Source organism: Micromys minutus, assembly GCF_963924665.1.
Source record: "Micromys minutus genome assembly, chromosome: 6".
NCBI lineage: Eukaryota > Metazoa > Chordata > Mammalia > Rodentia > Muridae > Micromys > Micromys minutus.
The window spans coordinates 50,028,836-50,041,412 of record NC_137975.1 but is presented as its reverse complement, the minus strand read 5'-3'; the positions used below and the strand labels follow the sequence as shown (position 1 = coordinate 50,041,412).

Genomic DNA, 12,577 nt, shown 5'->3' with positions numbered 1-12,577 from the left:
GGTTGGAAAGGCAAGCAAGGAATAGACGTGATCCACTGTTTACATTTATGAAATTTTCAAAGAATAAATAAAAATATTGCTGAAGAAAGAAAACCTCTAGTAGAATCCTTTGGGTTTGTTTGGTTTTTTTTTTTTTTTTTTTTTTTTTTATTAGAATCTAATTTGATTGCCATTTGGACAAATTTTTATCAGCAAAGTGCCTCTAAACAGGGTTATACCTTCAGCCTCTTGTACAATTTTAGTGGTCAGAGGGAAGTCGTCACTTCTCTAACACTAGACTGTGGCTCAAAGTTTAGTCTTTAGAAATATACATCAGCCCTCTTTCATCAGAAAGAATAATTGCTGCTTGTTTATCAAAACACAGCCCTTAGCAGTTATGGTTCACGGTGATAGGAGGACCTCAGTGAGTGGCTGGAACTCGGAGGCCTTCCATGAACAGCCAAGCCATGGCCTGGTTAGGTAACTTGCCCATATCAACTAGTAAGTCAAGCAGCAGCTTAGAGCGAAGTCTACCTGTCACTCCGAAGGGCCCACAGTGGGAGCCTGAAGCTACATGGTGTGACAAAGGAACTGTTCTTCTGTTTATCCGATCTGTGTACCTTTCCCTTCAGTTTTGGGGTTTTCTGTATTTTTGAGATAGGGTCTCACCATATAGCCTGGCTGTCCTAACTCGTGACCTAACCGGCTCCCTTCCTGAAGCACTGGGAAAGAGTAGTAGCTGCTGTTAATTCTGAATAAACTTCTTTGATTGATCCAGTAGCACCGACTCATTGTAGAGTAACAGATAAGGTCAAGAAAACAAATGCTGGGGCTGGGGAGAGGGCTCAGTCAGTAAAGAGATTGCCTCGTGAGCAAGCATCAAGACTTGAGTTCAAGCCCCAGGTCCCACATAACATGCCTGGAATGCTGGGTAATCTGTAACCTCGGTGCTGAAGAGGAAGAGATCAGAGGACATCCGGGTTCATCAGTCTAGCATACTGGTCGAGCTCCGAGCCATTGAGGGACCTCGCCTCGTAGGAAGTAAATAGCATACCTGGGAAAAAATACCCCAGGCTGCCTTCTGGCCTCCACACACAAGCATAAGCACGCACAACACTCACACAAAAATACCCGAACGCACAGCACAGGCATAAATGCCAAAAAGAAACAAATATTTATTAGAGCGTATATGCACACTACGAAACAATTTTTGAAAAGGAACTTTTTAAAGTCACCTTGCTCAAGCCAGTAAAAAAAAACAGGTAACTATTTTGACATAGTCCTAGGTATTATAGTGCATGTTAACAAAAAAAAAAAAAAAAAAAAAAAAAAAAAAAAAAAATACACGATCTTATTTAGAGAGTAACTAATGAAGGTTTCTCCTCTGTCACATTCTAAATTCCGTATTTCTCAATCAGCTCTCTTGCTTTAGAGATATAGGCACACATGGCGTCTTCCTTCGACAACCCTAGAGAGACACAGACACGTTATCTCACCAGCCGGTGTGGTGGGCGGCGGGGGCTTGTGTTAACCTTGTGTAAGAGTCACTGACCTTTTTGGAGGTTCCACGCTTCCCATTTGGCTTTACCCTTTAGGTCCAACATGGCCGGGCATGCTGCCAAGAGAAGGAGAGAGTTTCAGAGTTACCGTTTACTGTGCCCTTCACGAAGAGCTTGCAAAGGAGAACATCTGTTTGACACAAAGGTCGGGTACCACCAATGTTGATGTCTCCGACGACGGACTGTTTGTAGAGCCCGTACAGTTCCTTAAGTTCCTCATCTTCCGGCCTGCTTTTCAGCTTCCTCACATCTTGTGCGGCCTGGTCAAAATCAGCCTAGGACAAAAGACAGCAAGGACACGCAAGAGGCACATGTGTGCTGCAGATACATACCTGCAAGCAAGGTACACACATAAAAGCTAATTCAAAAAATCTAAGCCTCACATCAACGGATTTCCAGGAAAATTAAGTTGCGTATCTCCAGGTTGATTAGCAAACGTGTCTCATCCTAAACAAAAGTGGTTTTTGATAATCTCTCCTCCTCTCCCCTTCCTTTATAACAAATGCTTGAGAGAGTATCACTTTACAGAGAAGAGTTGGTGAGCAGCCATTGTCCTGACAACAGAGGTGGGAGTGGTTACAGGAAAGGTATTAGAAGAAACCTGTCTCAGAAGTCTTGCTTGCAATGAATCTTGGGTAAGGGTATGCAGCTATCCTTGCGAGGACACAGACTGGGAAAGCTGACCATCTAGATGGAATTCACTAGGGCTGAACATAAAGGCTGGGTCGGATCACATAAATAAAGGGCAGGTATAACTTAATTTATGTAATACCTTACAACTTTGTATCTACGGTCAAGTCTACCAACCCATGGCAAGAGACAAGTTAGAGATTATGTATACCCTTGGAAAGTTACCATGGTTGGAACATCTTCGCATATACATCTGCTGACAGTGACTTTCAAAGCATTCTGGGTCAAAGGAATGCCACCGTCCCTATATTCCTGCGCTCGTGAGCTGGGCTCCTGTGGCAGATGATTCTTTTTTCGGTGGAGTGAGATTACAGCATCCTTGTTGGATGTGACCTACCTCTGCTCTGTGAACAATGTCCTCTCAAGTTCGAGAGTACGCTTTAAAGCCCTCCTGTTCCCTTCCTGTGGCAGGGATGACACTCAAAATGAACACAGGACAGAGATCAAAGGACCTCGTGGGACCTCTGGACACTTCCGATCAAATCTCTCCCGTCTGAAGGTGGCTCAGTTTACTTATGTGATCTTCTGTAGAACGTGAGCAGAAAGCTCAGCCTATATAAGAGTTTGATAAAGTCCTTTGAGCAACAGTTCCTTGTTGAAGAACTGAACTAGGACGATAAATTCCTCAGTCAAGGTACTTAAGTTTTTTAATCACACACACAGTGTATGTGGTGTGTGTGTTCTGATTTTAAAATCATCTCCCCCACACACCATTATTCTTGTTTGGTTGGCTGGTTGGTTTTTCAAGGCAGGGTTTCTCTGTTTAGCCCTAGCTGCCCTGTTTTGCTTCCCAAGTGCTGGAATTAAAGGCATGTTCCCCTCCCCCATTCTGTGGTGTTTGGGGTTAAGGCCAGGGTCTCCTGCAAACATTCTACCCCTGCTGTGTCTCCAGACCAGAAGAGATACAATCCCAGCCACTGCTTTTGCTTCATCTAGGAAGTAACTAAGTAAAACCATCGGCCCAGGTGTAAAAGTAAACACCTGGAATCCTAACACTAGAGAATGGAATTCCATCTATGCTTTCATTTCCAGAACAATCTGCCAACATTTACACCAGTGTTTAAAAAACAGGCAATGGTGAACACACCCTCACTTTCATTTCCACTATGAAGCCATTAACAAAGCCCAGGAGATACAGGTCTATTCTACTGCTGTTTTCATTCTGAGAGAAGACATTTGAATATCTTAGCCTTCTAGCTGCTGGCTTTCACACACACACACACACACACACACACACACACACACACACACACATTTTACTTTTATTACAATTTTAAACCTTGGTTTTAAAAATAATTTTAGACCCAGGAACAAGTTATAAAAACACAGAATCTTCAGTATCTATCTACCAAGCTCCCCGGTTATGGTCTTTGTAAAAAGTACTTACCAGTTCTCTCAGTGCGCAGATGAACTGCCAGCGTAGTGTGTATGTGTGCATATGTGTGTGAGCATGTGTGTGTGTGCATCAGTGCACACGAGTCTGAGTGTATATGTGAGCATGTGAGTTTGCGTGTGCACATCAGTGTGTGTGAATGTGTGTGTGTGTCAGTGTGCTTGAGTCCCTGTGTGTGTTAGGGTTTGCCTCTGTTGTCTTGTCTACCCTGGAACATCACACTTAAATGAGTCCCCTACTTCAGTTGTTTTTCTCTTGGTGGCAAGTGAACCCAGGGACTCCCGAATGCTAAGTAACCTACAGACTGACCCACACAAGCCTCAGCCCCTCTCTCAGTGGGTTTCTAACATGCCTTTATCCTCCTCTCCTGCTTGAAGTACTTTGTGTTTTCCTGAGACAGGGTCACATGTAGCACAGTGCTGCTTTGAGCCTGCCACCTAGCTAAGGCTGGTCTGGACTCCTGACTCTCCAGTCCCCACATCCTGAGAGCTGGATCACAGGTGTGTACTGGCACACTTGGCTTGAACTAACTCCCACTTCTAGAACCGATTGTATGTTTTGTTATATTATTACACTGGTGAGAATTTCAAATTGAAATACTAAGCATGCGTTTTAAAGAACTTTTTAGTTGTAACAATCTATTCTTTAAGCACAAACAGTTGCAGCGACTGCAGTTCCAGCTTTCTTTGATCACACTGATGTGGATATCAAGCAAGTATGTAGTTTTTAAAGCTAGACTCTTATCAAAGTGAAAGAAAGCTTTTGTTACATGGGTAATAGATTGAATGCGTCCAAAACTGATAGTAAATAGAAACCCACACCCCGTATCCATTTTAATTATTGAACGAAGGCTAGACTTCAATGCTGCCCTATGGTCAGGGTTGCTTTTCACGTGCCTTAGCTTCTTATCCTCTCAGGATGCTCTTTAACCTTTAAATCCTAGAGATCCCCTTCCCCAACGCTGCTTTAAACGCTGCTCATAGAGGCTGCTCACTTAACAGCCTCTCTTTTATTCACTCCACATTTACAACAGCATCCATGCGGGTGCACACATACCATGGTATGCATGTGGAGGTCAGGGAACAATTGCAAGAGCCAGTCGCCTCTTCTCCAGATCACCAGACTTGGCAGTAGAGGAGTGCACGCCCCGCGCACGCGCACACACACACAAACATGCACACTCACACACACAGTAACATATCCAGACTAAGAGAGAGATGGGGTTTGTCATTCACCTATGGTAACATCTTGCCTGAAGAAATAGTTAAAGTCTGCTATACTTATAATATAAAATGTTATGCATTAGAAATGTATTTAAGCCTGGTGGTGGTGACATACGACTTAAGTGCAAACACTCTAAAGGCAGAATCTCTGGGAAATCGAGGCCAGCCCAGTCTACAAAGTGAGTTCCAGGACATCAAGGAGTACACACACACACACACACACACACACAGAGAGAGAGAGAGAGAGAGAGAGAGAGAGAGATGGGGGAAGGGGCGAGGGAAGAAGGAGGAAAGCAAGCAAGCAAAAAGTATATTTTGATTAATGAGAACATACTAATAAAACTGTTATATACAGAAATATGTCACAGGTGTATTGTGTGCATATACCTTCCATAATACACACATGGAAAAAGGGCATATATAGAAGCAACCTATATGCGCGTATCAGAGAAAAGAGCTTCCTGGGTTTTAATGTATATTTATTCTCTTTCCACTCCTATCAATAAAACGGTAAAGTCAGAACTTCATAGACTAGCCCTTCTATTTAACAAAAACACATCTATGAGAACATCTCAAGATCCCTGAGAGCAAGGGGACGTGGGGAACCCCAATGGATGTCGCTTGCTTCCCGAAGTTAAGAGAGGCGAAGAAACACACTCTCACCCGCCCTCAGGAGCTCGTCAATTTTTCAGATCTGGGTAATTTAAACTATCCCTGAGGACCAAGCAGGTTGCTATGGAGATCCTGGGTCCTTGTCAACAGATGGTGAGGTGCAATGTACTGTGCAATAAAGAGGCGCTGAGGCAGGAGTGGCAGTGACTGCAAGGTCGCAGCAGGACGCTCCTGGGAGGTAACCTACCCCTGCCCTGCTCCGGGGCCACCATGCCTCCTCTCGCCCCATCAGAGCGCTTCTTTATCGGAGCATTGCTCTGGCACGGCCTTCCCAGGTCGAGCTTACCTGCAAGGACATAATGATGAATGCTGTGGCTCTCCGGGCTCAAAGTGCGAGCCCCGGGGGCTTGGTGCTTAAAGAGCAGAGCTCCTCCTCCGGTCTCTCCTATAGGTTGCTCTCTGGGCATGGACGACTCTCTAATTGGTTACGGGAGCGGGAGGGCGTTTCTGGGCGGGAGCTTGTACCAGCCCAGAGTCTGCACAGCCTCTCTCTTTTATTTACTTCACTTTTACTAAGGCACTTATGCGGGTGCACGCATGCCTCCGCTACCTCTCCTCAGCTCAGATTGTGGCTGTTTCCTTGCCTTTTCCTTGCCTCCCCATTCTACCGTCGGGTTTAGCGGGCGCCTGGGTTAACTATAGCACTGTATGCGGGAGTTCTTCTGAGTTGGTTCCTCAGCCTGTTACCTGACCTCAGGGAGAGCGGATTTCGTCTCTGGGGAATTCGACAGACGGAGAAGCGACGTCCTGTTGATTTTGTGCTTGCATGAGTATACACAAATGTTCCGAGTCTTCTCAGGTGCCTTTTCTCTTTACTGGTCAGATCTATGCAAAGGTAGCACTGTTACCCAATGTTGCCCCGGAGTGGCCCGAGTGCTCAAGACACTTCCCATTCATATTGCTGCCATGGAGTCAGATGCGCATTCCCTCCCTCCAACAGCACAGACTTTGATTTGGCTGCCCATCTCTAAAATCCATTTCCGGTTAACTCACTTAAATGTTGGACTGATTGTAGACATGCAGGAAAAGCCATAATAAAGTGAGCATTTTGGACAATTACTACGCACTAATAAAAAACTAAAACTAAAAAAAAAAATCATTGTCATTAATAGTATGTTTGCAGACTCCACAAAATCACAATAGCACACAAGGCAGAGCAAAGCTCAGAATTCCATGCAAGACAAGTAGAGTCTTGTGTTCGATTCTTGAACGTTTTTATTGACAAACTTTATCGCCAGTTCTAATGCTATAATTTCTGACCCAGAATCCTAAGCTAAAGTTATATTGCTGCATCCTTTAAATCTAGCTGTTCAAGAGTTAATACAGAAAGAACACTTTTATAACCCTTCTAAGTTATTAAACTATTTTGAGATATTCATACTTAACTATTTTCATAAACGGTACATTCATTCATAAACGATATATTCACAAACATAACTGCTATTTACAATGTAAAATGAAAGCTATCACTGAAAAATAAACTGACCATTTGGTGTATATACAGAGTACCCAATGCATAGCACTTAAGGAAACTATGGGAAGAATATGTTTGTAGACAAAAATCTGAACATAAACTGAATTGATATTTCTGGTTTCTAGCACACATCTATGTGAAGTAAGTTAGATTACTGTGAACAAAAGGTATGGAGGTGACTGCATCTTCACAAAGAATCAAGAATAAGCACTCAAACATATGTTCTTGTTAAGTTTGTGCTACATAAATGGAAAGAAATTACTTTTGAGATATATTCTTTTGGAATAAAATTCTTGTGGAACTATTACTAAGTTTTCAAATAGAAAACAAGGACCAAAATAGTAGAGGCTATGCATAATTTCTATTAACTTAATTCTGCCACAGCTGTCAGTGGGTCATCGTGGTTCCATTTTTCAGACACTATGTGGCAGGCATTGTGGTAAGCATCTTGCACAGGGCTCTTTTCTAATCCTTAGAATAAGCGCTATTTTTTTTTTTTTTTATCATTTCATAGCAGGCTAATTAACTTGTCCGTGGCGTAGGTACACTAGATGTTGGTAAGGTTAGGGTTTCAACGTAGCAGCCTGGCTACAGAGACTTGTAAGAGCTGAAAAGATGATCTAGCGGAAGGTTAGATCATGGGTAAAGTTTATGTCTGGAATTTTGGTGGGACAATACTCATAGGCATTACCTTTTTACTTCTTTTTCTCGCTCCCTCTTTCTGCTTTTTTTGTGAGGTGATGTGGTATGATGTGTGTGGGTGAGTGTGTGTAAATTCTAGCCCCTGAGCTACGGTTTGCAGTCTCCTGCCTCAATCTCCCACTCGCCAGGATTTTATGTGAACCTTTAGTATTTAAACTCTACCATCGTGACTGTCTTTAGCACTCCATGACTGTGGGTTACAGTAAAGAACGTTTTAGTAAACAAAAAACCTGCTGGCACATTCAAAACACGTTCTGACTTCATTCTTCTTAATTTACTTGTGATAAAACACACACACACACACACACACACACACACACACACACACACACACACACCACACATTCCCTGTAAAAACTTCAACAATCCCTAACCAAAAGCAACAGTTTTTGTTTTATTTGAAGGTCCAATAGGTGGCGAATAATGAAAATGTGGAAGCTAGACTCTAAACATTAGTCTAAAATGAGCAATGAAGACACTGAGAAAAGGAGTAAAATAAAGGACCTGGATCCTTGCAAAGTCATAAGGACAGTAAAGACCAAATAAATAAATAAATAAAATAAAAATCCTGTCAAGTGTAGCCAACAGAATTTTTAATTTTTAGCACGTTATTTCACTGTTTTACCAGTTAACTTTCCAGTGATTTTGTTTTATAGCCTTTATTCTTTTCTCTTTTCTTTGTGTGTGTGTGTGTCTCCATTAGTCAGGAGGCACAACAGATATTGCTGAAATATTCTGGAGTGCTGTTGTGGAACTAAAAGCAGCCCTTATTTCCCTTTTAGAGGGCTCGAGATTCTCCACATATATTGTAATTACATGCAATATAATCCTCTTATTCGATTTTCGTGGTGGCGCGGGGACGTGTGCAGGGGAATGGATGGCTATAGAGGCTGGCGCTTTGCGTCCCTAGAACGAAAAGAGACGGTAGGCCAGAGTTCCAGGGCAGAAGCAACTGGGCTAAAACCAGAGGGGCTCACTGATCTGCTTGGTACATCACCTTTAAGACAACCTGTCAGAACGAGAGGCTGGTTACTACAGCAACCACACTCTCGCGAGACAGATACTACGTCTGCGCAGTGCGTCCAGAGCTCGGTCTCGCTCTCCGTAACCTAGCTACGCCTGACGTCCCTTACTCGGCGTGACGTACTGTCGAGAGGCAGGTAGGCGGAGTTCGTGTTTTGCGCACGCGCAGTGCGGGCGCACGTGGAGCCGGCGCTGTGGTGCCCAGCGGTACCCTAGTCGCCGCAGTGAATCGACCTGTCACGTCTCCGCGGGGTGCTTCTGCACAGGTGGGCGCGTGCGAACCTGTGGTCCAAGTCCCAGCCCGTGGGCACCCGGATCACCGCGGGGTGTGGGGGTCATTCAGTGCCCGGTCTCCCCGAGGTTCTTTCCGGCTGGTCTCACAGTCGATCCCTGCCTCCGGGGCGTTTTCTTCCGTCGCGTGGCCTGACGTCATTCCCCCCACCCAGACCACGGGAGCTTCTCTGCTGCTGACCGCCTTTCCAGGGTCTCCTCCCCAAATTAAGGTCTGTGATGCTTTTCTAATCGCGCCTCCCTTCCGAAAGGCTCCCCAGAGTCACTATCTTGTCCTTAACTCAGTAACTCCCACTCTAGTATCTCTGTTCGAGCGATACTGAACTTTTTTACTCTTCGAAAGGAATTCTTTAGATAGTGGTTTTTACGGTCATTTCCTCCAGAGACTTCTTTTCCTGACCCCTCTCTGCCTTTAGAGTAAGCCGTTTTTATTACTCGCAGAGGCTGTTTGCTTTGCCCAACGCCTAATGGCCTGGAGCATCAAGGATAGATAATTCCTAAGAATTTGATGGTATTTGAGCGCTATACCTGGCACAGTGTACGTTGAATAAAGATACGAGAAACCAGAGGCCTCACTAAATGGTTAGACTGTAATATGTGTGGTGGGTGAAAGGAGAAAGGTTTCAAATAGGTGAGAAGTGGGAGTGTAAAAAAGGTAAACATTGTGAGTTTGCAGTTGGTCCCGTAGGCAGTAGCAGCTTGCAAACATAGCTGGGAAGGCACTAGAGCAAGCTCTGTGAACCTGCTGTTCAGCATTTTAGATTTATTGCATGGCAGTCATCTTATGTAGACTTGGCTTTTTTTCCATCTCCCCTTCCAGGTTCCTGTGAATCTTAAGTGCATCCCAATCTTGCAGGCCCTCGGTTGCAGAGCATCTGTGAGTGTGTCCCTCTTACACTTGACGGGCTAGGCAGATACAGTAACTGACTTGCAGTTTGGCGAGAGCTGTGGTGGGACCATTTGTCTTGCTTCCTGGTCATTTACCTACAGCTGGATGCCAGCTGCTGGTAGTCACTTCACTAGATTTGTTTGACCTGTTCTTGAATCTCGGAGCTTGTGGGGAGCACGCAGCTCATGGGGATCGACTGGAATAGTGCAGTGCATGGTGGGGAAGAAAGCAGTTATTAATTGCCAATGTCAGTAGAATCTAATGGGAGGAATTCTGACTTTTTGTGGAAGGGACCAGAAGGGTCAGGAGAGTGAGTCTGCAACACCATTTCCTATGGCTGTCCAGTTTGCAAATGCCACCTGTCCCACACCAACACTTCCATGTTAGGTAGATATGTTAGGCACCTTTCTACCAGTATTCCAAATCAGTAAGCTCTAGAGGGAGAGTCAGCCTAGACTGTTCTTAAAAGCCACAGGTTATTTCTAAGATGGAGCCATGATTATAGTCTTCAGGAAAACTGGCTTTGAGTTGTACAGTGAGTCAGCTTCCTACTCCACAGTGGGGAACTCTTTTAAGTGTTAGGAACTAGATGTGTGGAGAAAGTGCCCTGAATTAGAGGAACCTTAATCAGAGGCAACTTTAATTTTAAATTTGTCAACTGGGTCTTTATAGTCCTCAGAGGAACTCTAGGAAGGAGACAACTGAGAGGAGGAAGTATACATACATCTATGTTGTGTGTGTGTGTGTGTGTGTATGTACACACACACACACACACACACACACACACAGTTGCCTTTGGAAAGGATAAACAGGATCTAAATGAATGAATACCCGACAAGGAGCAGTTAAGAGCATCCTAACTTGTTTGTAAGGCTAATATGATATAGTCACTAGGAAGAATAAATAAGCCAGTGTTTGTTTTTTATTTGCTTTTGGAAGGAGCTCAACCCGTTTATTTCTCCCAAATAGGTTAATCTCACTTCATCACAATTTTTTTCCTATTTTTCATGAAATTGCCAGCCAGAGCATAGGTGCCTGCATGTTTCAACTGTCTTAGGAACTTGGGATCATGAGAGGCAGGAGACTTAGTTTTAGCCTTGGACATGGATTGTCTCTATTTTGGTTCATTATGAACTTCAGAGACTCCAGAAGATAAACTGGGGTCAGACGCAGGGACTTCAGTGCCTACCAGCAGCTGTGTCGGAACACCATCTGCCCACTGGTGTAGCTCAGTGTGCTTGAATCTGGCAAGATGTTTCAAGAGGCACAAGCCTGTGACCAGAGTTCAACCCCCTCAGACTTACGCGGAGAAAATCTACTTTGGTAGAGTTGTCCTCTGACCACATACACTGTGTTTTTAACATTTTAAAAATATCGAGTAGAAGTCCAGTTAAAGTTTGGAAGATGCTAACAAATCTGTAGATTAACACCAGTCACTCTCACACGAAAAGATAGGGGGAATTAAAATTACTTCATTTTGCCACAGAAGTTATATGGTTACCTAGTTGGGCCCATATAGTTAGTCTTACTGTAGCATATCAATCTGGAATAAACAAAATAAGAAATGGAGAATATAACCGTAATTTTCCCAAAACATGCATTGCTGACAGGAGTTTTATCATTTTGCTTCTTTCCAAAGGGTTTTCAAGATGGCCGCAGCCCCTCAGGCACCAAAGAGGGGATCTATTCGGAAGACTAGACCTCTGCTTGTGAAGACATCACTGAACAACCCTTATGTTATTTCCTGGAGCACCTTGGAGAGAGAAGACATACATTTTATATTACAGACACTTGAAGAGAAGTTTAAATCAATTGGACTTCAGAAAATTGAAGATAAAAAAAAAAGGAAAAAAACAGCTTTTATAAAAGAGCAAAGATGTGGGCCAGATGTTGAAATTAGTGAGGATCCAAAAAAGGCTGATGGGGATCTGCAGGTGTCAGGGTGGACACCTGCACACGTCAGGAAACAGCTGGTCATTGGTGTGAACGAGGTCACCAGAGCTCTGGAGAGGAACGAACTGCTCCTGGTGCTGGTGTGTGCATCAGTCAAGCCTGCCATCATCACCTCACACTTGATTCAGCTGAGTTTAAGCAGAACTGTTCCCGCCTGTCAGGTACCTCAGCTCAGCGAGAGAATTGCTCCAGTCATTGGCTTGAAATGTGTGTTAGCCCTGGGCTTCAGAAAGAATACCGTGGACTTTGCTGATGAAGTGGAAGCCATCATTCCCAGGGTGCCCAGCTTAAATGTGCCATGGCTTCCAGATCCCACAGACAGTTTGGAGACTGAATCTTTGGAAAGCCAGGACAAAGAGATTTTGGACACTTCATTTGATGACCTTATAAAACTTAGTAAGAGGAAGCTTGCTGAAGGTGGACAAGCTCCAGCTGGAACACTACAGCCCCTTAAAATAAAGAAACTCATTCCTAACCCTAGTAAGATAAGGAAACCCCCCAAAAGTAAAAAACCCATTTCAAAGTAGTTTTGTATGACCTTGTCATGTCATATAAGTATATGGTTTAAATAAGTGTTGAAACAAATAAAGTCAAGTGTGTTTACATACATTCTTAGGATCCTGCAGGCAGGTGGTTTTCTTCTCTTTGGGTGGGGCAGATACGCTGAAACCATGAAGTACAGAAAACACTCAAAACAATGATTAACAAAACCAAAGTTTATTAAGACTA

General features: G+C 43.8%; 2 protein-coding genes across 3 annotated transcripts; one reads left to right on the top strand and one right to left on the bottom strand.

The window, feature by feature from the left end:
- Nucleotides 1–1,323: 1,323 nt before the first annotated feature.
- On the bottom strand, nt 1,324–5,883 carry ACBD7 (acyl-CoA binding domain containing 7). 2 transcript variants are annotated; one of them, XM_080917881.1, is made up of 4 exons: nt 5,803–5,883; nt 1,693–1,813; nt 1,532–1,594; nt 1,324–1,447 (listed from the first exon to the last, which is right to left on the bottom strand). In XM_080917881.1, exons 1-4 carry the CDS (start codon nt 5,812–5,814, stop codon nt 1,374–1,376), a joined length of 270 nt encoding a protein of 89 aa, XP_080774007.1. In that variant the 5' UTR covers nt 5,815–5,883; the 3' UTR covers nt 1,324–1,373. The 2 variants fall into 2 exon arrangements, with proteins under 2 accessions (XP_080774007.1, XP_080774008.1); XM_080917882.1 differs by having other exon boundaries at nt 1,696–1,813.
- Nucleotides 5,884–9,033: 3,150 nt separating this feature from the next.
- RPP38 (ribonuclease P/MRP subunit p38) lies at nt 9,034–12,375 on the top strand (the record flags this gene model as incomplete). The annotated part of the gene is made up of 3 exons (XM_080918070.1): nt 9,034–9,218; nt 9,827–9,883; nt 11,535–12,375. The coding sequence occupies exon 3, from the start codon at nt 11,545–11,547 to the stop codon at nt 12,373–12,375; it is 831 nt and encodes a 276-aa protein (XP_080774196.1). The 5' UTR covers nt 9,034–9,218; nt 9,827–9,883; nt 11,535–11,544.
- Between the last annotated feature and the right edge of the window lie 202 nt (nt 12,376–12,577).